Raw genomic sequence first — 23,816 nt, 5'->3', positions numbered from 1 at the left:
CCAAACAGGAACAGACCAGATGAAGCTACTATGAGGAAAAGCAGAGAGAGCAGAACGTTAGAGATTGAACTAACAGATTCTGCAGTGTGGGAGAATAGAGATAGAATGAAGCAGAATGATGAAAAAGGGGTCCCTATGTCCTCCAGCAGTCTAAGCCTATAGCAGCAAATTAGTTGATTATTATTTCACTAATCGATAAAACCCATTTATTGTTTCAGCTCTACAAAATATACAGATTTGTTAATGTTGCAAATGTAATAAGGTCTTATTCGTCCTCCAATAACACTCTTAGCTTCAGTTGGGGGCCACCATGCAGCTGAGCTTCCCTCTGAATGTCGGTTTTCCTCCTAGGAGGTCAGCAGACAGACAGACAGACAGACGCTCGGTGGTGCCAAATGATTTCAGAGGCCTGCAGGATCCCAGCTCCTTTCCTGACACCTCTGACACCCTAACCTGTCTTATTTTTCACTGCATCGGGTCTGATGTTCTGTATTCACAGCAGGGATGAACAGATTTAATTCAATGTTTCTATCTCTGCTGCAGAGTTTTTATTTTCTATAAATAGAAAAACACAAACACTTCCCAGTGGATGAACGCGGTGCCGAATTCCTTTCCTGGTACCAAGTAGCTCGTCTCTCTCTGCTCTCTGTGAAATCACTCACCACAGCGCTGCTTCTCCAAAAATAACACTGATAATTAATTTCCGCCGTGAAACGATTCATCAGTGAAACTGACTAGATTTCATATTTCACCCTGCATCGATCCCAGAGCCCACTCGCGTGCGCTTCATTAGTTAAAGGGAGCGCCAGGGAAAACAGAGGCAGACGGAGAAAGGCAGAGTTAAGTCAATTACCGCTGTTTGATAGCGCTGCGGAAAAAAAAACACAACCAAAAAAAGGCCAAACACATAACTCACAGCAGAGCTGACATGTAAAAGGGAAGTGATGAGCTGCAGAGTTGGTGCTGCTAAAGCAGCTCGTTTTATGAGGCTCAAACAACATGTAGGTTTTACCTAATTTTAGCTAAAGTGATGGAAAAAACCCGGATCCTCTGGGTCTGACAAGGGCTCCCCTATGGAGTAACTTTTGTTCCATTATTTTTTCAAAGAAAACATTTTGTAAACAGAGATATGGGAGGAAGGAAGGAATGAGAAACAAGACTTACACACATTTTTATTGAAAATATGTTTTGAGTGCAACTCTGCTGTTCACTCAGATGTTGTTATTTTTATATTTTCTTTTTCGTCTTTTTTCAGAATTAGTTTGGTTAGATTTGAAATGAAAATGTAAAAAAAAAACATTATCCAGAAAGGGAAAAAAAGTAATAAAAAAGGTTTAAATACTAATTTCAAATCTTGAAAACCAAGTCCAGTGGATATTTTTTGAATTTTTACGGAATGACTATGACCTGGATGACTGAGAACCTTCATCAGCGTTTAAATACTAACTTTACTGTTTTCTCAGATATATGTTTTGAAATTATTATTTTTTCAAATCTTTTTATTTTATATATTTGAATTTCCTTCTTCTGGACTATAGAAGATTATTATTGGTTAAGATTGAGCTTTTCATTTGGACTTGAAGAGATCGAGAGAGTGAAATTTAAGTTGGAAAAATGATCTCAATCTAAAAGGCAGAAATAAAAAAAATTACAAAATGTTAAAAACTGTTAAAATAACAAATTCTAACAAATAGCAAAACAGTAAAGTAACTCTTAAAACCTTTTTTTATAATTTTTTTTTTCTAGACTGCAATTAGTTTCAAATTTCTATTCGCAAAACGTTTCCCACGCAACAATAAAGGAACTAAATTCATTCCATACTCTGCTGGCCGGCTGGTATGGATCTGAGTCGTATTGTTTTACATTCACTTTTTTTTTTGTCATAATATGAGGGAAAATTTTGTCATTCAATATCAACTTTTATTTTTCCAGATCTAACTAAGATTTATAAGTTAATAATAATTTTGACCCACTTCTGACTCCATAGCCTGGATTTTGGTTGGGACCCCATTTAAAGGGAAAACCAGCTCCATCTATATTTTATCCGTATCGATGGAGCGGATGGACAGAAACCTGTGAGATCTTCATTAAACCGTTATTTTATGTTTTTATAACCGTCGACCTCCTGTCCCTTGTCCCCCCCCCACACAGGTCCTCCGTCTGCACCCGTCCGCCTCATCTCCAATGTGAACGAGACTTCTGTGAACCTGGAGTGGAGCCCCCCTCTGAGCTCCGGGGGCCGCCAGGACCTCACCTACAATGTGGTGTGTAAGAGCTGCGGCTCTGACGGCCGCCGCTGCCAGCCCTGCGGAAACGGCGTCCACTTCAGCCCCCAGCAGCTGAGCCTGAAGGGGACCAGGGTGTCCATCAACGAGCTGAAGGCTCATACCAACTACACCTTTGAGGTGTGGGCGGTGAACGGCGTGTCGCCTCAGAGCCCGGGGCCGGAGCAGGCCGCGTCGGTGACCGTCACCACCAACCAGGCCGGTAAGAAGAATTCAGTTTAAATCCATAGTAGGGAGTCTTGTAATGTTACTGATCGCCATAGATGGCGCCACTGTCCGGTCAGGATTATTTCCAGGTTAATGGATCCAGAATGAACTTCCTGTGTTTCTGTTAGTGACTCTAAAATCTGGATAAACTCCTTCAGTTCTTCTAAATTAGCCCGTTTAGCATGCTAATGTCCTAGCAAAATAACATTACGCTACAGTGGAGGACATTATGCTAAACCATTGTAACATGTTAGAAGACAGGCTAGCAGTTAGCAAGGTAGCTGGAGAAGCTTTATGAGGGAATGACCTCCATGGAACCAGAACCAGTTTAAAAGTTATGCTAACAGAACAAAGTCTCTCCCAGCTCTAATTGCTGGATCACAGTAACCACAGAGCTAGCTCACAGTTAGCATTCACGTCATTCAAACAAAGGTAAACAGAATGACAGTAAAGCTCTTTCCCACTGAAAATAGCGAGCTAACGCATACTTTTCAAACACGAGTCAACCCGCTAACAATCGGCATCTGGCTCCTTTCCCATTGGCTAATAAAGCTGGTCTAACCGCGGCGACATCATCTAGCAGGGTTAGCGCTGATGATGTCACTAGTGGAACAGAAATCAAGGTAGTAAATAATGGAGAGCAGCATGGAAGGAAGCCAGGTTGTAGTCAGTGTGCTTTATTGTTTCTCTCTATTATCTGTCTGAATCTCCCTCACCAGAGCTGCTCTGGAAACAGTTTTTTCTGCTTGTTAGATCAGAAGCGACTGGCGCCATGCGTCTACCTCCGTACGTTGCGTTCAATGGTAACACGTAAATTAGCGGGTCAAGCCGGCTCTGGTGTTCCCACAGTGCGGCGATCAGAGCAGAGGTGATTTTAACTCGGGTCGCTGGCCGACCCGGATAGACATGCATCATTGAGCTGTTCCCATGGCAACTAAAAGCTGATATTTCCCGAGTTTAAACAGGTTTTTCAGCCAGTGGGAAAGGGCTCTGTCTGTTAATCATAGATCTACATCTCAGCTAATTGGAAATCAGAAGAGTTTTACTTATGTTACTCTTTTTTATTAATCAGTAATCTAATAGTTTCCTGTTTCGTTTGATCATATAGATAAATTTAATAATGAGTAAGAAAACAATGATTTTTGTTTGGTACAAGCTAACAGACCATTAGCAAGGTGCACATCAGTGGAAGATGCAAACAAAGGGTTAATTTTAGGGATGCACGATATAATCGGCCCCCTATCGGTATCGGAATTAAAACTGAATAGCGGACATCGGCCACCCCACCGATATTTAACCCGATATTTGATCAGCTTCTGACTTTCTAAAGTCTAAAAATAAAAATACTACTTCTTCTTCTTCCTCAAAAACGTCTTTTTTACAGACTTAAAAACTTCTAAAGACGAGGGAAAAAATATTGATCCATTAAAATATCCCAATATCTTCATATGCTGATATATTGCCATTTAAAAACACCATATCAATCTCTTTTACTAATGAAATATTGCTATATGTCATCGTTATGCTACGAAATCCCCCGAAAATTCACCAAATGTTGCCATATTTTTATACGTTGATATATTGACGCGGTATCGATCTATTTTACTAACAAAATCTCACAAGAATTTGCAAAATATCACGAGAGTTTGTAACAGAACGATGAAATTTCACCAGATTTTGAAAGTAAAATAGATCGATACCGCGTTTTGAAAAATCAATTTGATATCAGCATATGAAAATATATTTGAGTATATTATTTTTCAAAGTGTCAGAAATGGATAACAAAACTTCTATTTTCAATGACTACTTATTTTTGTCCAGCTTTAACATCGGTATCGATATCGGTTATCGGCTGCGAGTTTTAAAATATCGGCATATCGGATATCGACCAAAATCCCAATATCGTGCTTCCTAGTTAATATGGGTTTATTTATGTAGCGGAATTCTTTACAAAGACAGTTCAAAGTGCTTTACATGAGATAAACTGTAAAAACATAAAAAACAAGATGAAAGCAGGTAGTAAAGTGAATCAAACGGTCGGACCACAATGATACCGCCGTTAACAGAAAGCTTTTAACCTTTGAACCGTCTCCCTGGACCACCTGCTGCGTGACTTTGAGTAAAGCACTTTTTTGGGCCGCGGGTTTCTTCTCTGGAACCAGATCTTTTCCAGGCTGACTGTGCATCAGAGTGGAGCGGCTGTCACAGTCTGGCTTCTTTCATTTTGCTTTCATGGAGACAATCTGCATGTAAAAAGCTGCTGTTTGCTGTTTGGGTGATTATTACTGCAGAGGCTGACAGATTCAGCAGACAGAAATGATTTTCTGCAGGATTTCATTGGAGTTTTCCATAATTAGCCTAAGATAGCGGCTATATTTAGCCGTGGTGTTAATGAATTAGATGACTTCTATCGATCTGTGGAGGATTCTTTGGCGTATCTGAATGATTGTGGTAGATTGGAGCCATAAATGCGGAGCTTTGCAGGAGTCCTTCAGCATTCAGAGCATCATTTAGTCCTTCTCTAACCTGTTGATGTGCAAATGGATTTTTACGACCCCTGATCTTTCCTCTTTGTCTCCGCCTCTTCTTCTCTGGTTATTACCGACCGGCTTGCTTTACTGCTCTGCTCCTGGGTGGCAGGCTCAGGGCCTTTAACAGCTAATTTCCCTCCATGGGAAGAGGGAACGTCTCCAATAGAGCCTGGGTCGGCGATTTAAGGACACAGAGGCTTGATTTATCAGACGGGATCCAGAAGATGGAGATGAATGGATGTGCAGCTTGTGGGAAAAGCAGCGAGTCCTGCCAGACGAGCATGCGAGTGGGGAGCTTTAACCTGGGGTCCAGAGCGCAGCGGCATCACCGCTTGTCCCATAGATTCAGTCCCACAAAGAAAGAGTGAGCGCTAATGCTAAGACACAGTAACACAGCGAGCGGGGCAGCGTCCCCCTGAGGCTGAGCTACTGCCTGGAAGCTGTTAGAAACGATGATGTTGCCTTTGGCTTCTCACTTCTGCATATTTCAAGTATTTGGATCTGCAGCTGGAAGCTCTGCTGGTGTGGAAGTTTTATGTTTTTTTAAGGTAGACCTGAACAGAGCATCTGCATTTAGAGCCGAACCAAATCACAGGAGAAGCAGGTCTGTTCATCACCGAAAAAAACAAGGATTTCCCCCAAAATTTCCTAAAATCTTTTTATTTTTATTTTAGTTCTCACTGAAGTATCCTTTACTCCCAGCGATGCTACTAATGCTAATTCATTCATTTCTATTCACACTGTAGCTTTCAGAAGATCATAAAACCCAAATTGTATGGAGTTAATTTTGTTCCATTATTTTTCCTAAAAACATGTTTTGTAAACAAAATTTAAAAAAATCTAATCCAGAAACCAAACTTAAAAAAAACATTTTCAAGATCAGTTTTCATAAACGATTCTTTCATGGTTTCTTTTTTTTTAATTATATATATATATATATATATTTTTTTTTTTTTTTTCTTCTGTTTTGTAGATTGTGTTTTACTGATCACAGCTTTCCTCTTTAATGAGGACTAAAGATGCATTTTTATTGGTCTGCTGGACGTTAGCTACAACATTTTTATCGGTTAAGGCAAGTTTATTTGCATAGCACAATTCAGTACACGGATAATTCAAAGTGATTTACATGAATTAGCTAATAAAATAGAAGAAAAAAGAAAAGCAGAATAAAAGCAAAAACATTTGTGAAAGTAATAAAACAATTGGAGCACAGAAAAGCAGAAAAGAAAGTTAAAAAAAAGGGAGCATTTGTGATATTCGCGAGAGAAGAGAAAATGATCTGCAAGACAAAATTTTGAAAAGAATGCAATTAACGAAACTGCATTAAAAAAACAGATTGGACACAAAAAGATTTGAAAAATAAATAAAAAGTTATTTTGAATTAACAACCTGAGAAAACCAAAAAGTGACCTTAAAACGTTGATTCAAACGTTATAAAGTTTTTATTCTAGATTGGATTATTTTATCTTTGTTCTTTGCCAAAATAATGAAGCATTATTGCCTCCATACATGCAGTTTGTTTTGCACGGCTTTCCATCCTGCGCTTTGTCTCCTTCCCTCTGTTCTCTCGTGGTCGTCATCCCTGCGGCGGTGAAAGCGAAGGTTTTCCTTGGACCTTCGCAGCCTCAGGTCAGCCTCGTCTCTCAGCTGAAAGATGAAGATGAGCTTCATTTCCCTTTTCCATCAAAGTCTTTGTTGCCAAATGTGAAAAAGCTGCAGACTGATTGGATTTCTGGCTGCTAATGCTCAGCAGGGCTTCGGTAGCTCTGGTTTCAGCCGCTTTAATCCAGCCAATCATCTCTTCCTGATGGCCGTCCCTCATGCAGACATCTTGGATCGCCGTGATTATGATCGATCTGTTAGGATTTAGAAGACGCCTCCGCCTTCCTCTGAGAAGTTGGAGTTTCTGCTGGATAAGATGGAGCGGCGGGAGGAAGGAGCAGCCGGTCTAAGGACCAACGGGATCGTAGATCTGTGACCGAGCCTACGTAGATGCTGAACGATTTCTCAGTCGTCTGTGCTTTGAAGTGACCCCTGGCTGTAAATGAATGTTTTCTTCTTCTTCTTCTTCATGGGATCAAGCACTTAATGTCTGAGGGAAGAATTCAGCGGGAGGAGACGTGTTTATGTTTGATACCAGATTCTTGGCAGGCTGATGGTGAATAAGAGTATGTGTCCGGGGGGGGGGGAGTCCTCCCACCCCCATGGAGGAGAGTTTCCATACATGTGGAAATGTGTTTTGGGAGGTAGAGGCGGATTCTGTTCATCCAGGATGGGAGGGGGGGGGACCCTGCAAGCGGGCGCGGTGCTTCTGGAAACGGCTCCCCGGTCGGCCATTCCTCCTCGTCGCCGGCGAGTTTTAGGACCTGGAACCTGGTGAACGGGCTCCAGTCTGGCGGCCACATGTGCAGCGCGAACCGTTTGCCTCCTGAAAGCAGAGCCGCGCCGCCGCAGAGGCAACAAGCCAAGACTGAGGCTAAGGTCATAAAAAATAAAAGATGGCAGCTTTTCTTTGAGGCCCGTAGGGAAGGTGTCCTGACCAACCAAAGGCTGACTCACTGCACCTTTATTCCATGTGCATGGGTGGTCTGATTGATTCAGGATGAGTAATGGGCTCCTGTTTGTTTCAGGTGTGTGTGTTTGGTGCTAGCAAGCATTTCTGCAACCGCTAGTGAATCTTCGTTGCCTCTAACACTTATTATTGCCCACGCCTGCAGGAGGCTGCAACAAACTGCAGCCTTTATGTATAAAGATTCACCTGCAGGGTTCTCTAATGTCTAACTTGGTCTAACAAGATTTACCAACATTCATTATAGACAGGAAGACATTTTGGCTACGTTCACACAGCAGCCTGAAGTGAAACAAATCCGATTTTTTATTTTTTTGCCCTTATAGGACCTGTATCCGATCTTTTCATGACAGTTTGAACAAATCAGATCCTGTTTTCCATTGCGATCCAGGCTGCTTGGCTTTTATGCCCTGAATCCGATACGAATCCGATCTTTTCAAACGCGACCTGTATCTGAACGGCAAGGTCGCTTTTATCCGACCTGAACCACATTAGTAGCCGACAGGGTTGTCAAAAGTATCGATACTGAAACGTTGTATCCGGATACGATACTCGTTTTTAAAAATATCGATACAGTGCCACCACCAGTGGCACCTAAACAGTCATTCATCTAAAGTGCAGAATAGTGAAAAATGCACTTTCTGAACACTGTGTGATTGAATAATTCTACGCACTTTTCAGTTTCAGACTTTTTTGTCTGAAACTGCACCTGCTGAGAAGGAAGGAACATTTAATTTTAATTTTATACGTTTTTTATCAAGCTTGCATAATATTGTGCACAGCATACAACCTCAAAATATTGTTCTTATTGTTTATTGTATTTTATTTTTTTATGAAAATATTTCTGTTGAATTTTGGAGTCTTTGTTTTTATCCTTGTGGTATCGAAAATGGTATCGAATATTTTCCTTAGTATCGGTTAGGGATGCACGATATAATCGGCTCCCTATCGGTATCGGCCTTAAAACTGAATATCGGACATCGGCCACCCCACCGATATTTAACCCGATATTTGATCAGCTTCTGAGTTTCTAAAGTCTAAAAAAAATAAATAAATACTACTTCTTCTTTTTCCTCAAAAACTTCTTTTTTACAGACTTAAAAACTTCTAAAGACGAGGGAAAAAATATTGATCCATTAAAATATCCCAATATCTTCATATGCTGATATATTGCCATTTTAAAACACCATATCAATCTCTTTTACTAATGAAATATTGCTATATGTCATCGTTATGCTACGAAATCCCCCGAAAATTCACGAAATTTTGCCATATTTTTATATGTTGATATATTGACGCGGTATTGATCTATTTTACTAACAAAATCTCACAAGAATTTGCAAAATATCACGAGAGTTTGTAACAGAACGATGAAATTTCACCAGATTTTGAAAGTAAAATAGATCGATACCGCGTTTTTAAAAATCAATTTGATATCAGCATATGAAAATATATTTGAGTATATTATTTTTCAAAGTGTCAGAAATGGATAACAAAACTGCTATTTTCAATGACTACTTATTTTTGTCCAGCTTTAACATCGGTATCGATATCGGTTATCGGCTACATGAGTTTTAAAATATCGGATATCGGCCAAAATCCCAATATCGTGCATCCCTAGTATCGGTATTGAGTTGAAAAGTTTAGTATCATGACAAACCTAGTAGCCGATATAGGTTACTATTCTCTAACGCAAAAAAGTTGGATTTTACAAAAAAAAAAACGTAATCGTGCATCAAAGCCTGCCAAGGTTCCTACAGCTTAATGCAAGTTAAATTCAAGACTTTTTAAGACTTTTTAATGCCACTTGAAGTTCCCTGGTTTTAGCCATGGAGAAAACTCTTGGCTGGAGACAATTTTGGTTACATTTACACTTGCTCATATTTTCCAGACAAAAAGTTAATGGTGCATCTCCCAAATGTCCCGGCCGCTTTATTGGTTCCGCTATCGGGACGGAACCAATAATGGCGAGCCGTTATATTTTTTTTTTGATAAAAAAAAAATGTCAATTTTATTGTTTTATTTAGATTACAACAATAAATGGTAATAAAAATAATCCCTGTTTTAAAAATTAAGACCTACGAAAGACTGATTTAAGACATTTTAATACCAATTAAGGCCTTAGTTTTATTTTGAAGAATTCAATGCCTTTTAAGACTTTTTAAGGACCCGCAGGAACCCTGCCTGCAGTGGGGACGTAGCCTTTTAATTTGCGTTTATACTGTAGATGTTCTCCTGTTGAAAACTTTTCTGAGGTTTTTTGATAATCAGTTCTTTAAATAAATCCCTTAAACTCAAAATAAAAAAACTGTCATCTGCAAAAAGGTTTTTAAACTATGGAGTGAATTTGGTTTCATTATTGTTGCAAAGAACTTGTTTTCCTTCAGATTTTTTATTTTGAATATTTATTCTAAAATATATTCTTTTATAGATTTTAAATTTCATTTCTTAGGTTTTGGTTATAAATATAATAATAATATAAAATCTTTATAATTACTGAAAAAAAATAAAATATGAAGAAAAAAAATTAATCAGGAGAAAACAGCAAAATGATCAAAATGTTATTCTAAGTTTTTTCTGGGATTGTTTTTGGATTAGAACAATAATGGGGCATAATTCTCCCCATATTTCACCGCTGGCATCTAATGTGACTCGGCATGCTGTAACAGCTAACCCCCATAGACGACTCTGAGCTGCAGTCAGATGAGGAGAAAATCCCTCATCTTTATCTGGACATTAGTCAGGGGGAAAATAAAACGTGATTACGCGGCCATATCTGTCATCTTTGGAGGAAAGATGGATGGCTGGACGGGCCTGGGGGATTTAAGCCCGCCTGACCTCTCAGGTGTTTCCTTTCTGATTCAGTGCATCCTCGGTCGGCCCCCATGGGGGCCCTTAAATTGCCTCCCGCTGCCGCGTAAGATTGATCGGGAGGGATACAAATGGCCGCCATCTAAATGTTTAACGGAGACGCAACACATTAGGCCAACAGGATGACACAACCTCGGGTTAATCCTTTTACCAAGTGATGTCTGCAATTCCATCCCTCTCCATCTCCATCATGACCCCCGCCACTCCTGAACCGTACCCCCCCGCCCCCACCCTCCTCCTGCTGCTTCTTCAGCTCAATGAAACCCAATCCATGAGCGGTGCTTGAGTTCCAGGCCTGTTTGAACTCAATCCCTGACTAAAAGCAGGGGGTTTGTCAGGCTTAGCTGGAGGGTTATCCTCCCTGGAGTCCCCGGCCCGGGTGATGAGAATGTATATGGTGTCATAGATAATCCAATCATAATCTGTGCATCGGGGCTCCCCTCATTAATCATTGCACTGTAATTTTTTAAAAAGGCAGATGGCGTGGAGCGAGTAACGTCACGGTGATGGCAGAGGTCAAAGATCTGCTCCGTTCGGACCCAGAGGAGCAGATGCAAGAGACGAGCTTACCTGCGAGTTTATTTCAGAATTCAAACTTCTGAAAGTTCTTTAAATATGAAATGATTCCATCCTGTTCAATAAATGATCAGTTTTTATTTTCATGTGAATGTGCTTTACTGGAGGCATCCATGTTTGTCAAAGAACACTACTGCCACCTACTGGTCTGTGACATCACAGTGCGGTATCGGCTGTTGATCAAGTCCCAGTGCTGACCCACGGCTTAAAACTTTCCTTTTTGATAAAGCTTCTAGTTAGAGTGGCTCAGGTTATCCTGATCTATCTCTATAGTTCTGCTGCTATAGGCTTAGACTGCTGGAGGACATAGGGACCCCTTTTTCATCATTCTGCTTCATTCTATCTCTATTCTCCCACTCTGCAGAATCTGTTAGTTCAATCTCTAACGTTCTGCTCTCTCTGCAGGGGTTGACGTTATGGATTTTTGGGCAAGTGACTTTCACATTTCATTTGCCCAAAAACAATTTTTACTTGCCCAGTATAATGTTTGATAAATATAGTTCCTAATATTCATTTTTGCATATATATATCAATGAAACATGTTTGTTTTTTAAATGTTTTTTGTAATTCAGTATTTTTTAAGTTTCCAGGTTCCTGGTGTGTATCTGCATGCGTCAGATAATGAACTCAAGCCTACATTACCGTGTTAACATGCTTTTCAATCCTTCCTGCTCATTCTTTTCAAACTAAACTTTGCTTTAAACTGTTGTGTGCTTGGAAAAATATAAATTATAATGTTAAAAATGTAAAAACTTGACAGGTTAAAAACTTCCACTACTACTACTCACCAATCTAACATGTTTAGCTCTATAACATTTAAATGCACCACTTCAATGTCTAAGAGAAAAACATTTTTTAATGTATGACCTGCATCACTGCACAGAAGGCTGCCATATGATAGAAATATTTACACTGTGCGCATACAATTATTATTATTATTTTCCTCATCCCTGACTGATCATTTTTAATCTAGTGTGTATTATAGTATAGATTAATTCATCATCCAGCTGCTGCTCTGCAGAATTCTCTCCCCAAGAGCTGAATCACGCCATCTAGCAGAAAATCACACTAGAATGTGTACAAAACAACAAAGATGGCGCCGGCAACGCTTGTGGGTCGTTTTCATCGAATGTCGGTGATTTTAAAGTAATTTTGAGTGATAAATATTTTTTTTTTGCGATCATTTTACAAATGCAATGAAATTTGTTCTCTCCCGACAATAAAAACTACTCACCCCGGGCGATCGGGCGATGGTTAACATGGAGCCCTGCTCTGCTTTTTCTCAGAGTAGCTTCATCTGGTCTGTTCCTGTTTGGCTGTGACTCCATCCTGGAGAGAAATATCAGCTCTGGTGAATTTCAATGGTGAAGTCCTCTGGAAATCTTCAATAATTGTTGTTGATTGCAGATGTGTCTAGTAGTTCCCATTGATTTAGCTTGGAAAGCGGGGAGAATGGCGCTAGGCTTACCGCACCGTGACATCACTGCTGGAAGATGGCAGGAGGGAGGGGCTACTATATTTGGTCAAAGATGGCCGCTTCCAGACTCAGTGATCGCAATGAAAATGTTTGCTTTTATTTTTTGGCTAAATTCATTAAATCACCGCAAACGTATTAGTTTTAGGTATAAATAGTGATCCATTGATTATTCCTCGCTGACCGGACTTTTCCTTTAAAGGTATACTATGCAAGCGGTGTTGATTTTCCAGCGAGGCTCCCCCCAGAGGGCGAAAGTAAAAGTGCACTGTCGTAAATACGCTCAGCTGTTCTCCTGGTTTCTCCGTCAAGCCAGGCACTGTTATTTTGAGCTTAGCAGACAGGCGAACGCAACGAATCACCATGTCTACTGCGGTAGAGAGCCCTTTTCCTCTTTCTTGCCTGCTCCGACATGGGCTTTCACTGTTTTCTCGCTGGTTCCGCCATGATAACTGCACAAATATCGCCACTGCGCTAGCAACGAGCATGCCTTTCACTGGGGGCGTGTAGCAGTTCTCGCCGTAAAGCAAGACCGACTCTCGCGACGCACGAGACTTCTGAGCCTGTGGGTGCGGGCCGAGGGCTCCTGCAATTGCAAGTACGGTATTTCCCCTACAGACCACCAGGGCGGCCGAGAAAACCTTTGTTCGACCTGAAAGGACTCATTTAATCATCCAAAACGTTATGGAACACATTAATTAACTGAAAAATGTTGCATAGTGTGCCTTTAAAGGATTATGTAAATAAAATACCAGGTTAGGACTCCTTAAAGATGCTTAAAGATGATAAATTCCCCCAAAGTCGCTTAAAAACAGCGTTTCCTTTTACCCTGTTCATCACTTCATCTCACTTCTCCTGCTAAAAGGGTCAAAGTTCAGTCTGGACATTGATGCCATCTCCTCCATTCCTCTTTGAACTTGCCAGAAGTAAATCTGATCTAATATTACGATTTAATAAAACAGAGGCTCCATATTTGGCTCGCTTTCTCTGACTCCATTTGTCGCCGCTCTTCAGGTCACCCTGAGAAAACCTACGTAGAAACGAAGAGATTGAACAAACTCAAATCAGCTCCACACCTTTGTGTTTTTTTATCCTTTGCTTTAAACACAGAAAATCAATTGGTTTTCATTAAAGCTGCGGTGTGGGATCTTATCTGGAGCCGTTTCTGCTGCAGCTGATAATGAGGCCATATTTCAAACGGCGGCGCTGTCTGCGTCCCGACGCTGTGAACACGTGAAGGTTAAAGCACCGATTACGGCCTACACTTGTTCCCTCCCCTCGGCGTATCACCGCCGCACAAATCAAACTTTTTATCTCCCGGCCGTGAGAAGAGGCCAGGATTGGGTTAAGCACACTCATTGTTACGGAGAGGAATTTATGGCCTCGCCAGAGATGGAAGCAGGAGGAACGCTTCAGAAAGGGATGAAATGTAATCAGACAAGAGGGAATGACAGATGGAGCCGTGGAGGGAAAAACATCTCCAGCACTTTTGGGGAGGAAAACATTTCACTCACTTACTTTCCTCAGCAGCTTAAAGGAAAAGTCCGCTCAGCTACAAATAACTAATACGCTCGTAGTGATTTAATTAATTTAGCATTAATGAGTAGAAAAATAAAATAATTTTCATTGCAATCACCGAGTCTGGGAGCGGCCATTTTTGCCATCTTCCAGCAGTGACGTCACGGTGCGGTAAGCCTAGCGCCATTCTCCCCGCTTTCCAAGCTAAATCAATGGGAACTACTAGACACATCTGCAATCAACAACAATTATTGAAGATTTCCAGAGGACTTCACCATTGAAATTCACCAGAGCTATAGTGAAACTGACAATGCCCACGTGCATGGCAGCTGGATGCTGGAATACATCGGGTAAAAGTGAAAAAAAGAGTTATTCCACCTTTCTGATTCCTGATCCTCCACGGACGGGTTGGTCGTTGGATCGCCAACTTGAAGAGGGAGGATTTGCCATCGAACTTCTGGCCAGAGAAAAAACCCGTAATATGTAGCCAACATTTGGAAGAAGAATGTTTTCAAGATGACTTGGATAATAGCGCGTTGTGACAAACACCAGATACAGCACTGGGACTTGATCAACAGCCGATACCGCACCGTGACGTCACAAACCGTCTTCTTTGGCTTCAACCCGAAACACCTTTACAGGGAAATAGAAGACCTCAAATATTCAACCAGGCCAACTATTCCCTCTAACGACCCCCCTTTCAGAGACATAGACAGGTATGGGGCATTGCAGGCTAACAAAGAAGCCAAACAATCCCCATTCCAAAGGGATGAACCCGTTCGTCCGTTTCTATTTCAATGTTTTCTAAACAAAAACAAGCCTTTGTTTTTGTTCCACTCTATAAAACCTGGAACTCAACCCTATTTCTGACATTTTGAAGAGAAACGTCTTCAAACTTGGAAAGAAAGTCCAGAGGATTGTTTTTGTTTTTTACTTTTTTGGAAAACCCCTATAGCCACCTTTCTCGGAAGCATTAGCAGTTAGCCGTGGTTCGTTTATCACTGATTTCTGTCTCTGAAACAACAGATAAAAAGTAAAAATAAGCAGAAAAACGAACTTCCTGCTGGTGAGTCTCTGATTGGTGGAATAGAGGCAGACATGATAGCAAGGCGGGAGAATGTTAGCATGTGGATAACTAGAAAGGCTCCTAATATTTCACCATTGTGAGGATTTCTGCTATTTTATACAAACTAACCCAAAGTGATTCCTATTTTCTACAGTTAGTGAGGTTGACTTCTTCTCTGTCTTTAATCAGCTCCTTCTCCAGTGACCTCCATCCAGGCAAAGGACATCACCAGACACACCATCTCGCTGGCCTGGCAGCCACCAGAGCGCTCCAACGGCGTCATCCTGGAGTATGAGGTCAAGTATTACGAGAAGGTGAGTTTTTTTTTTTTAATCAAGGCCCCCTTTGGTTCCCACAGATCAAACTTCAATAAAACCGACCGTTATCGACTCTTCGTCTTCCTCAGGACCAGAACGAGAGGAGCTATCGCATCATAAAGACGTCGTCCAGAAGCACGGACATCAAGAGCCTGACCCCTCTCACCTCCTACGTGTTCCACGTGCGTGCTCGCACCGCCGCCGGCTACGGCGAATTCAGCGGGCCCTTTGAGTTCATGACGAACTCCGGTGAGTCTCTCCTCAGGAAGTTGGTCCTCTAACTTCTACTAAAGTGTTTTTAAATGGTAGCACTGAAATCATTCAAACATCAGGCAATGCTAGGCTGTTGCCTAGGGCCCCATAGAACTCTGTTTCCATGTATGGTTAATACAACTATTCCTTATTTGTGCACATTAATTAGTGTCCACCATATTAGATCAGTCCACTTGCTGCACATGTATGGCGTTACATTTATGTCATAACCAACGCGAGCAAAATAAACATACTGGCATGTTAGTTAAACTGCTTCTGCGCATGGTTTATCTACCGCCGCGGTAGAAGGCGCTGCGTCACTGTCCCGCCTCGAGCCGTCGTCTTAACTGACGAGCTGTCAGTCAAATGCTTCCTGACACTACTTCCTGTGAGATCGTGTCTGCAAGGCCCAATCAGGAGGAGGCTTACAGTTGTCTCCGCCCAACCTGTCAAAACCACTTTACCTCCGCGCGAGGAGAAAATCGGTCCGAGCGCAGAGACGCTTTCAAGAGGGCGGCCGTCTTCGCGGAGAGTTTCTGAGCGCACGTAGAGGAGCTGGCGCACGCGGAGAGAGATTTTCTCCTCTTGAAGCAGCAGTTTCCCGCGCAGCGGTAGATAAACCATGCGCAGAAGTAGTTTAACACACATGCGAGTATATTTATTTTGCTCGCGTTGGTTATGACATAAATGTAACGCCATACACATGTTCAGAAAGGTCCAAACAGACAGCAGCAAACCATTTGAAAACAAGCAATGGGAAGAGGCCCCCTGCCTGTCTTTGCCTAGGGCCCCAAATTTCCTAATTCCGCATCTGGTTTCATAGTTTTTACAAACACATGGAAGGAATGGAGAATCCAATATGGAGGAAACGTCAAACACTGGATGTGAGAAAAGAGCCCAACCTCCAGTTGGTCGTTGCTCCTATAAAAGGAAACAGGAAGTTTCCCGCTAACCTGTCAGGAGTTTGATAACCTGGTTGTTACTTCTACATTTTTGCTGACATTTATTAATTTCACAGATGGGAAGTAACGAAGTACAAATACTTCGTTTCTGTACTCAAGTAGTTTTTTCTGATATTTTTACTTTACTTTACTACTTATTTTTATGGCGACTTTTTACTTCTACTCCTTACATTTTTACACAAATATCTGTACTTTCTACTCCTTACATTTTAAAAAATTGTCTCGTTACTTTAGTTTTGAATCATTTCAATGGAGTTACCGTTATTATTTTTCATGTCATCAATACCAAATTCAATCTAATTGGATGGGAATCTACGTTGCATTTGACGCACCGCTACAAGATGAATCGACAGATTCGGCGGGATTCATTGGCGGCAAATCATTGCAGCTTGGTGGCGGTGGCGTTAGCATAGTAGCATGGACGACGAGATGATTGAAAATGAACACAACGGAGATCTAGTCCTATTGGCAGACATCCATTTAAAATGTAGGCAACGGCATGAAAAAAGTGGTTTCTACTTTTACTTTTATACTTTAAGGAAATTTACAAGCCTGTACTTTGTTACTTTTACTTGAGTAAAGAAGTTTAATCAGTACTTCCACTTTTACCAGAGTATTTTTTAACACAACTATCTGTACTTTTACTCAAGTACGGAAAGTGAGTACTTTTGCCATCTCTGATTAAAGAAGCCGTTAAACAGCATCTATCCTGTTTTTTATTCAGGTTTATAGGTGATTTCCGTTAAAAGCTTCTGATTTAAAACGCTGGTTAGTGCCGTATAACTGCTCTCAAACCAAAGGGAGCCTTTTGTTTCTGTGGCTGTGATGTTTGCGGTCCGCAGAGCTAAACCATCGTGTTCTGACATCCATGCTGTGGGATTCACAGGCTGTAGATTAAATTAAAGGGACGGAGGTCGGCTGCGGAGCCAGGTGTCCTCTTTGTAACGCGGAGTCACAGCGGTGTGTGATGATGACACGGTCAAGCGCACACCTTAATGGATCATCATTGTCCCCCAGCCAAGCGTGCAGCCTGCAGGTTTTATGGGGCAGGACTGTAAAATGGAGGCGGGGGGTGGGGTGGCATATGGGGAGGAAGTAGGAGGGAGATCAGTTACTTCGACAAATACGCACAAAGCACCGCGGCTCTTTGATCCGGTCGTAACTACGTTGACTTTTCTCACTTTCTACTTCTTTTTTTTTTTTTTTCCCACAGTGCCGGCCCCCATCATAGGCGACGGGGCCAACTCCACCGTGCTGCTGGTGTCGGTGGTGGGCAGCGTGGTCCTCCTCATCATCCTCATCAGTGCTTTCGTCATCAGCCGCAGGTGAGTCCCTTCCGCTTCCTGTCTCTTTTTACGTCCAGCTGAGGGACGTCTTCCTCCGGGGTCGGAAAAGCAGCTGTCAGGACCCCCCCACCCCCCCGGGCAGCTTGTTCAACCAGCTCACGTCGGATGAGGGATGACTCGCCGCACCGGAGGTGTGATTGACAGCTCCGACAGCTGAAGAGATGCAATCAGCGACCCCCTTGCTCCCTGTCTCCTCCACCTCCCCCCCCTCCTAGCTGTGGTAATCACGGCTGCCGGTTATTTTTTTTTCTCCTGCTGCTTTTCCGGCCGCCGTTTAAAAGAAAGAGGGAAGTGAGAAAAGAAAAAAAGAGGAGTGTGAGGCGAGGCAGCGGGATGAGCGGGGAAAGAAGGAGCCAGAATCCAGAGCAAGATGGAGGAGAGGCATCAGGTGGATCTGCAGTGACCTCATCTCAGGGCGCTAACCAGGCAGAGGGACAAAGCGCCGTCACGCAGATGGGATTACATGCAGATGGGCCGTCTCTCCTCAGGGTGTTAACCACGCTCCCTCTCTCTCTGTTGGTTTATTTAGACAAAAAAAAAAGAGAAGTTGATGGTTTTCTGCACCTTATGGAGACTAAATCATTGGTTGTGTGTTTTTCCTCTTTTCCATGTGACTCCCTCTCTCTCCGTCCCAGCAGGCGGTTGTCCCAGCCTTGTTTTATATGCATGTGACGGCCGCTGTTGTTTTGCTGCTGCTGCCAGAAAGCGATTGTAGAGAGTGACTGAAATTACCGTTTACCATCAACCGTTGCACACTCATCTCTGCCTTCCCTGACCTGTGCATCAATATGAACAAATCAGGCTGCCTTTAAGAAAAGCTTCTTCTTCTGGATTGATTTAAAAACTCTCAGTTTAGATATAAATATTATTATCAGCTTGTAAAAACGTTCAGGTTCACCTGTTGTTTCGGACGTCTTTACTGTAACTGACTGGTAATTTAAAAATCCCATCTTTAACAGATGAATAAATGAATGTTTTTAACCATTTCAGATTATTTTCTACCAAATCGGATAATTTTTTTTTCCCTTGACTTATATGATAAAAAATGACACTACATCACTTTGAAAGACTAGCTTTTATTTCATACCAGTGGTGCCACCAGTAGGGTGGCCACAGCCACACGGCGCAATGCACTGGCCACCCCACTGGCCACCCCACTGGCCACCCCACTGGCCATCCCACTCACCAGTCACAGTAAAGTCATAACAACTCTTCCCAGAATCCCTTTCTTCCCTAAAATGAGGAATGTGGAGCATCATGGGAAGTTCTACTTTAGCATCGGTTTGACAAATCAGGAAATCTTTTAGCAGCAGCATCAAACTGGGCAGGATGTCAAAGTGGACTCTGGTTGCGGATTGGTGGAGCTGGTCGGCCGTCATCTGCTGGGCGGAGCTCCAAGCTTTCTTTCTGAAACGGGTTGATATATGATGACTTTATTCTTAAAAATAAAAAAAAATCTCTAGTCTGTCCCTGATACTCCGTCGTACAAACATGATGCTAGCTACGCTGCATTGCTAATAGTTTAGTGTAAGCTATGCTAACTAGAAACTAGCAGCATATTTCTAAAGATTGAGGCAGCGATACGTTCAGAGTTAATCTTAAATGTGTGCTTTTGAAGGAAAAAAGTTTAAAATCTGGAATCCCTCAGCTGAAGGTTTTCATGTATGATTCTGATTTCTAGTTGATCATAATTGAGATGCTTTGATTTCTCATCTAACTTAATGTATTGTTATGAATTACGATGTGATAAATGGTGAAATCACATTAAGAATGTTTTTTTGTTGTTTTGTTTTGTTTTTTCCCCAGAAGGAGTAAATACAGCAAAGCTAAGCAGGACTCTGATGAAGAGAAGCACTTACATCAAGGTAACTCATAGCTCACAGTCCACCTACACGCTCTCTAATTGAAAACCATTAGCGCCGCCAGGTGTGCTAACGTACACGCACGCTAAACCGCACAGTCCCATAAAACGGGGACAGAAATAAACTATTTGGAAGTTAATGTACTTGCTTGCTAACATGTTTCAAACACCTCATTATCAAGCCATCAACGTCGTTATTTGCATGCCAGAAGAATTTCAAGTTAATGAGCTCCATCTTCATCGGAGTCACAGTGACATGAAAAGCAATAGAGTCGCAGTGGGAAGCGAGGTATGGGGAGGAGGAGGAGGAGGAGAGGGTCCAGAGGAAGGCGGTGTAGCCCGCAGCATGATGGAAATAAAGAACAGATGGAGGGAGGAGAGCTGAGTTGACGGAATGAATCCATCCTTTCTTTTCATGCTTCTGTTCTCAGGAGTCAGGATTTACGTCGACCCGTTTACCTACGAGGACCCGAATCAAGCCGTCCGCGAGTTCGCCAAAGAGATAGACGCTGCCTGTATCAAGATCGAGAAAGTTATCGGCATTGGTAAGAGGAAACAAGCGTTTTGCTTTATTTTATTTAAAGTTGTCTGTAAAAACCAAACTTTCAGAAAGCCAGGATGAGAAAAAAGGAACCATAAAGAAGCTAAATCTGCTGTCTGTGCTGCTCCTGCACCCGAAGAAAAGTCATCCAATGACAAAATAATAAAGCTAAAGAATCAATATCTATTTCCTCTTCTTTTTCTGCTCCAGCGGATAATAGAAGGAGAGGGGGGGGGGGGGGGGGGATTAAAAAGACCCTGATCAATGATTAAAGTGGAACCCTTCAAACCTGCACACACACAGAAACAAACAACCTTTGATTAGATCTACAGCCCCTAGATCAGAGCGCTCATGCATCATGGTGCAGGATTTACCATTAGGCAATTCTAGGCAGTTTCCTAGGGCCCCAAGTTCCTGGGGGCCCCATAAAACTACTACATGTATGGTTAATACAACTATTCCTTATTTCTGCTCATTAATTATGGCTAAAATGCCATCAGAACGCTGATAATATTCAGTGTGTCTCAGCCCCCCCCTTCAGTGTCCGCCATATTGGATCAGTCCATTTGCTGCACATGTTCAGAAAGGTCCAAACAGACAGCAGCAAACCATTTGGAAACAAACCATGCAAAGAGCAGTGTTGCCAACTTAGCGCTTTAGTCGCTATATTTAGCCACTTTTCAGACCCCTCTAGCACTTTGATTTCTAAAAAGCTCCTAGCGCCAAATCTAGAGACTTTTTTCTGCTACTGGAGACTTTGGAGACAACATCTAAAAGCAGCGAACTCTGCTCCCCAGAGCGAGTAGATTGGTAACCCCGCCTCCTGCTCTCCTCTATCTTGTCTGCTGTCATGATTCATGCAGCTATTATTTCATCCAAATGAAAAATGGAGAACAGAGAAGCAGATCATGGCTTGTCTACAGTGAAAAGAAGGACTGGGTTATTTACTTTGGCCTTTTTGGAAACACAGGAAGGAGCAATCAGCTAAGTGAGCTTAGTGCTTGGAAAAAAAATCTTTCATTCCTTTAGAGACAGCATGAAAAGTCAGCTGAGTACAAAACATAGAGAGGAAAACAAGAAGAAAAGGGACGAGAAGAGAGGGACACAACCTAGAATACCTGTCTTTGCCTAGGGCCCTAAATCTGCTAAATCCGCCCCTGATGGCGCCGTTTTTAATGTGTTCTCAGGAGAGTTCGGCGAGGTCTGCAGCGGCCGCCTGAAGATGCCCGGCAAGAGGGAAATCTGCGTGGCCATAAAGACGCTGAAGGCCGGCTACACGGACAAGCAGAGGAGGGACTTCCTGTCTGAGGCCAGCATCATGGGCCAGTTTGACCACCCCAACATCATTCACCTGGAGGGCGTGGTCACCAAATGTACGTTCAGTATGTGACCGTTTTCCTACTTTTAATGAACCTCCCCCCCCCCCCGCTCCCGCGCTCTGCACCATTCGCTCGTTTCTGCAGCAATAAATCATAATAAATTCCATAGAAAAGGTGAACATGGGGACAAACCAGCCCAGCGGTTTACGTTTCTCTGCTGCTTCCTGTACCTGAAAGGAAATATATGATAACTATAAATATACTGGGCAGTGGAAACCCTTCATACGCCTTAAATTCTTCTTTTTCCCACATTTTTTTTTACCTCCCTTTACCTAGGGATTCTGAGAGTGAGAGTCGGCACCCCTGTGAGGTTGTGAGGCACCAAGTTTGAGGTTGCACATTTGTTTCCACAATCTTAGTGATACAGAGGCACTAAATAAATCATGTCAGCAATAAATACATGCAATGTATTTATTTATGTAAAACCAAATAACAAATATGCCATTACATTTTTAAATGCATCATTAAATGATTAAATGTCCCGTTAAAGTCGTAGAGAATTTATATCTAAATGTCAAATCATTCTGGCTTAAACATGGATATAAATGTACTCTTTATCAGACCAGATTGTCCCAAAAGTTTGAAAATTTCTATTTTTGTTTTTAGGCCAGTTAGTTAAACGTCAGCCTGAACACCTAAATTCAGCCGATAAAATTTTTTTCGGTCATAGCATCTTGATTCATGTGTCGCAGCTAATATACGCAACGGTTGAAACCAGAATCCTTTCCTTTCCCATTGAGTTGCGTCCCAGTGTTCACGGGGATGGACGTCTGTGTCTTCAGCAGGCGTAGAGCTAACAGAACTGGCAGCGTTGCGAGGCAAGGGCTCAAACATGTACGGCTGGAAGCCTTCTACACCAAACCAAGCTTCTGCCGCCCTGGCATCCTCTTCCACAACATCTTCGTCCCCGCTTTCCTCCTCTAAATAAAAAATGGATGACGGAGGAGACTCATCCACGACCTCCGACACTAAACTCTCCTCCTCTTGCATGTTTCCGCTGTCCATAGCGTTCCTTGACAGCGTCGTTTCTAAGTCATTAATTTAGTGCTACTTGGTCCCAATGGAATTTCCCATTGGGAACCTGCTAGCACTAAGATGCTAACTGGTTAGCAAGATGCTTCCCACAAACCGGCCACAACCAAACTTGCTTGCAAACCTTCCGCCACAACAACCCCGCCCCCTTGATAATCGACCAATCACATTCACTTTATTCACTCGTATAAAGTCGGGATCCACTCAGGAGAATTCGGAAATGCAACGGTTGGAACAGCCGCTTCCCTACGACTTTAAAGCTGCAAATCAATGAAGAGACTGAGCTCAACTTCTGCAGAGCTGAAATAAAGATCTGATGAAGCCCCATCTTCCAGTAGAAGCTCTTAATGCTGCGAGCTAACAAGCTAACCGGAGCTAGCATTCCTCTTGGTCCCTCCTCCAGAGGCTATATTTAGAGCTCCCCCTACAGGTTTGGTGGGAGAAAGTTCAGTAGATATGAACTTATAGCCCAGTGCGTCTTATAATGTTTCCGCTGTCCATAGCGTTCCTTGACAGCGTCGTTTCTAAGTCACCAATTTAGTGCTACTTGGTCCCAATGGAATTTCCAAAATTGCTTGCGAACCTTTCGCTACAACAATCCCGCCCCCTTAATAATCGACCAATCACATTCACTTTATTCACGTGTGTAAAGTCGGGCACCACTCGGGAGAATTCGGAAATGCAACGATTGGAAAAGTCGCTTCCCTACGACTGTAAATAAATAACAACCATTTAATTTATTATTATTAATTAAAAATTACACTGGAAAAACGATCTAGAAACAAGTTAAAATTTCTTAAATTAAGTCTATTTACCCTTAATTTGAGCAGGTTAATTAGATAGTTTGCCAATGGAATGAGTATTTTTACTCTTAAAGTAAGATATTTAGATAATATGCAATTGAAATAAGACAATGCAATAGCGTTTTCTTATTTTTAGCGTAAGTTGTCTTGTTCCATTGGCAAAATGTCTCTTTTACCTCCTCAAGCCAAAAAAAATGAAGTTATTTGAAGAAAAAATTACTTATCT

The 23,816-nt window shown here is 42.1% G+C and overlaps 1 protein-coding gene across 3 annotated transcripts in view; it reads left to right on the top strand.

Moving 5' to 3' along the window:
• The window catches only part of epha4l (eph receptor A4, like), a 105,274-nt gene that overhangs the window by 54,451 nt on the left and 27,007 nt on the right, over window positions 1-23,816 (top strand). Inside the window, exons 5-11 of one of the 3 annotated variants that reach the window (XM_038272083.1) lie at window positions 2,152-2,487; window positions 15,287-15,411; window positions 15,504-15,663; window positions 17,842-17,953; window positions 19,784-19,839; window positions 20,267-20,380; window positions 21,564-21,758. In XM_038272083.1, coding sequence (XP_038128011.1) covers window positions 2,152-2,487; window positions 15,287-15,411; window positions 15,504-15,663; window positions 17,842-17,953; window positions 19,784-19,839; window positions 20,267-20,380; window positions 21,564-21,758 — 1,098 coding nt within the window. Of the gene's footprint in view, window positions 1-2,151; window positions 2,488-15,286; window positions 15,412-15,503; window positions 15,664-17,841; window positions 17,954-19,780; window positions 19,840-20,266; window positions 20,381-21,563; window positions 21,759-23,816 lie in introns of all 3 variants that reach the window. The other 2 variants (XM_038272082.1, XM_038272084.1) reach the window with 2 other exon arrangements.

Source organism: Cyprinodon tularosa, unplaced genomic scaffold (genome assembly GCF_016077235.1).
Source record: "Cyprinodon tularosa strain WSP-4 unplaced genomic scaffold, ASM1607723v1 ctg817, whole genome shotgun sequence".
Lineage (NCBI taxonomy): Eukaryota > Metazoa > Chordata > Actinopteri > Cyprinodontiformes > Cyprinodontidae > Cyprinodon > Cyprinodon tularosa.
Note: the sequence above shows the minus strand (reverse complement) of the source record. Positions and strands in the feature narration are given on the sequence as shown.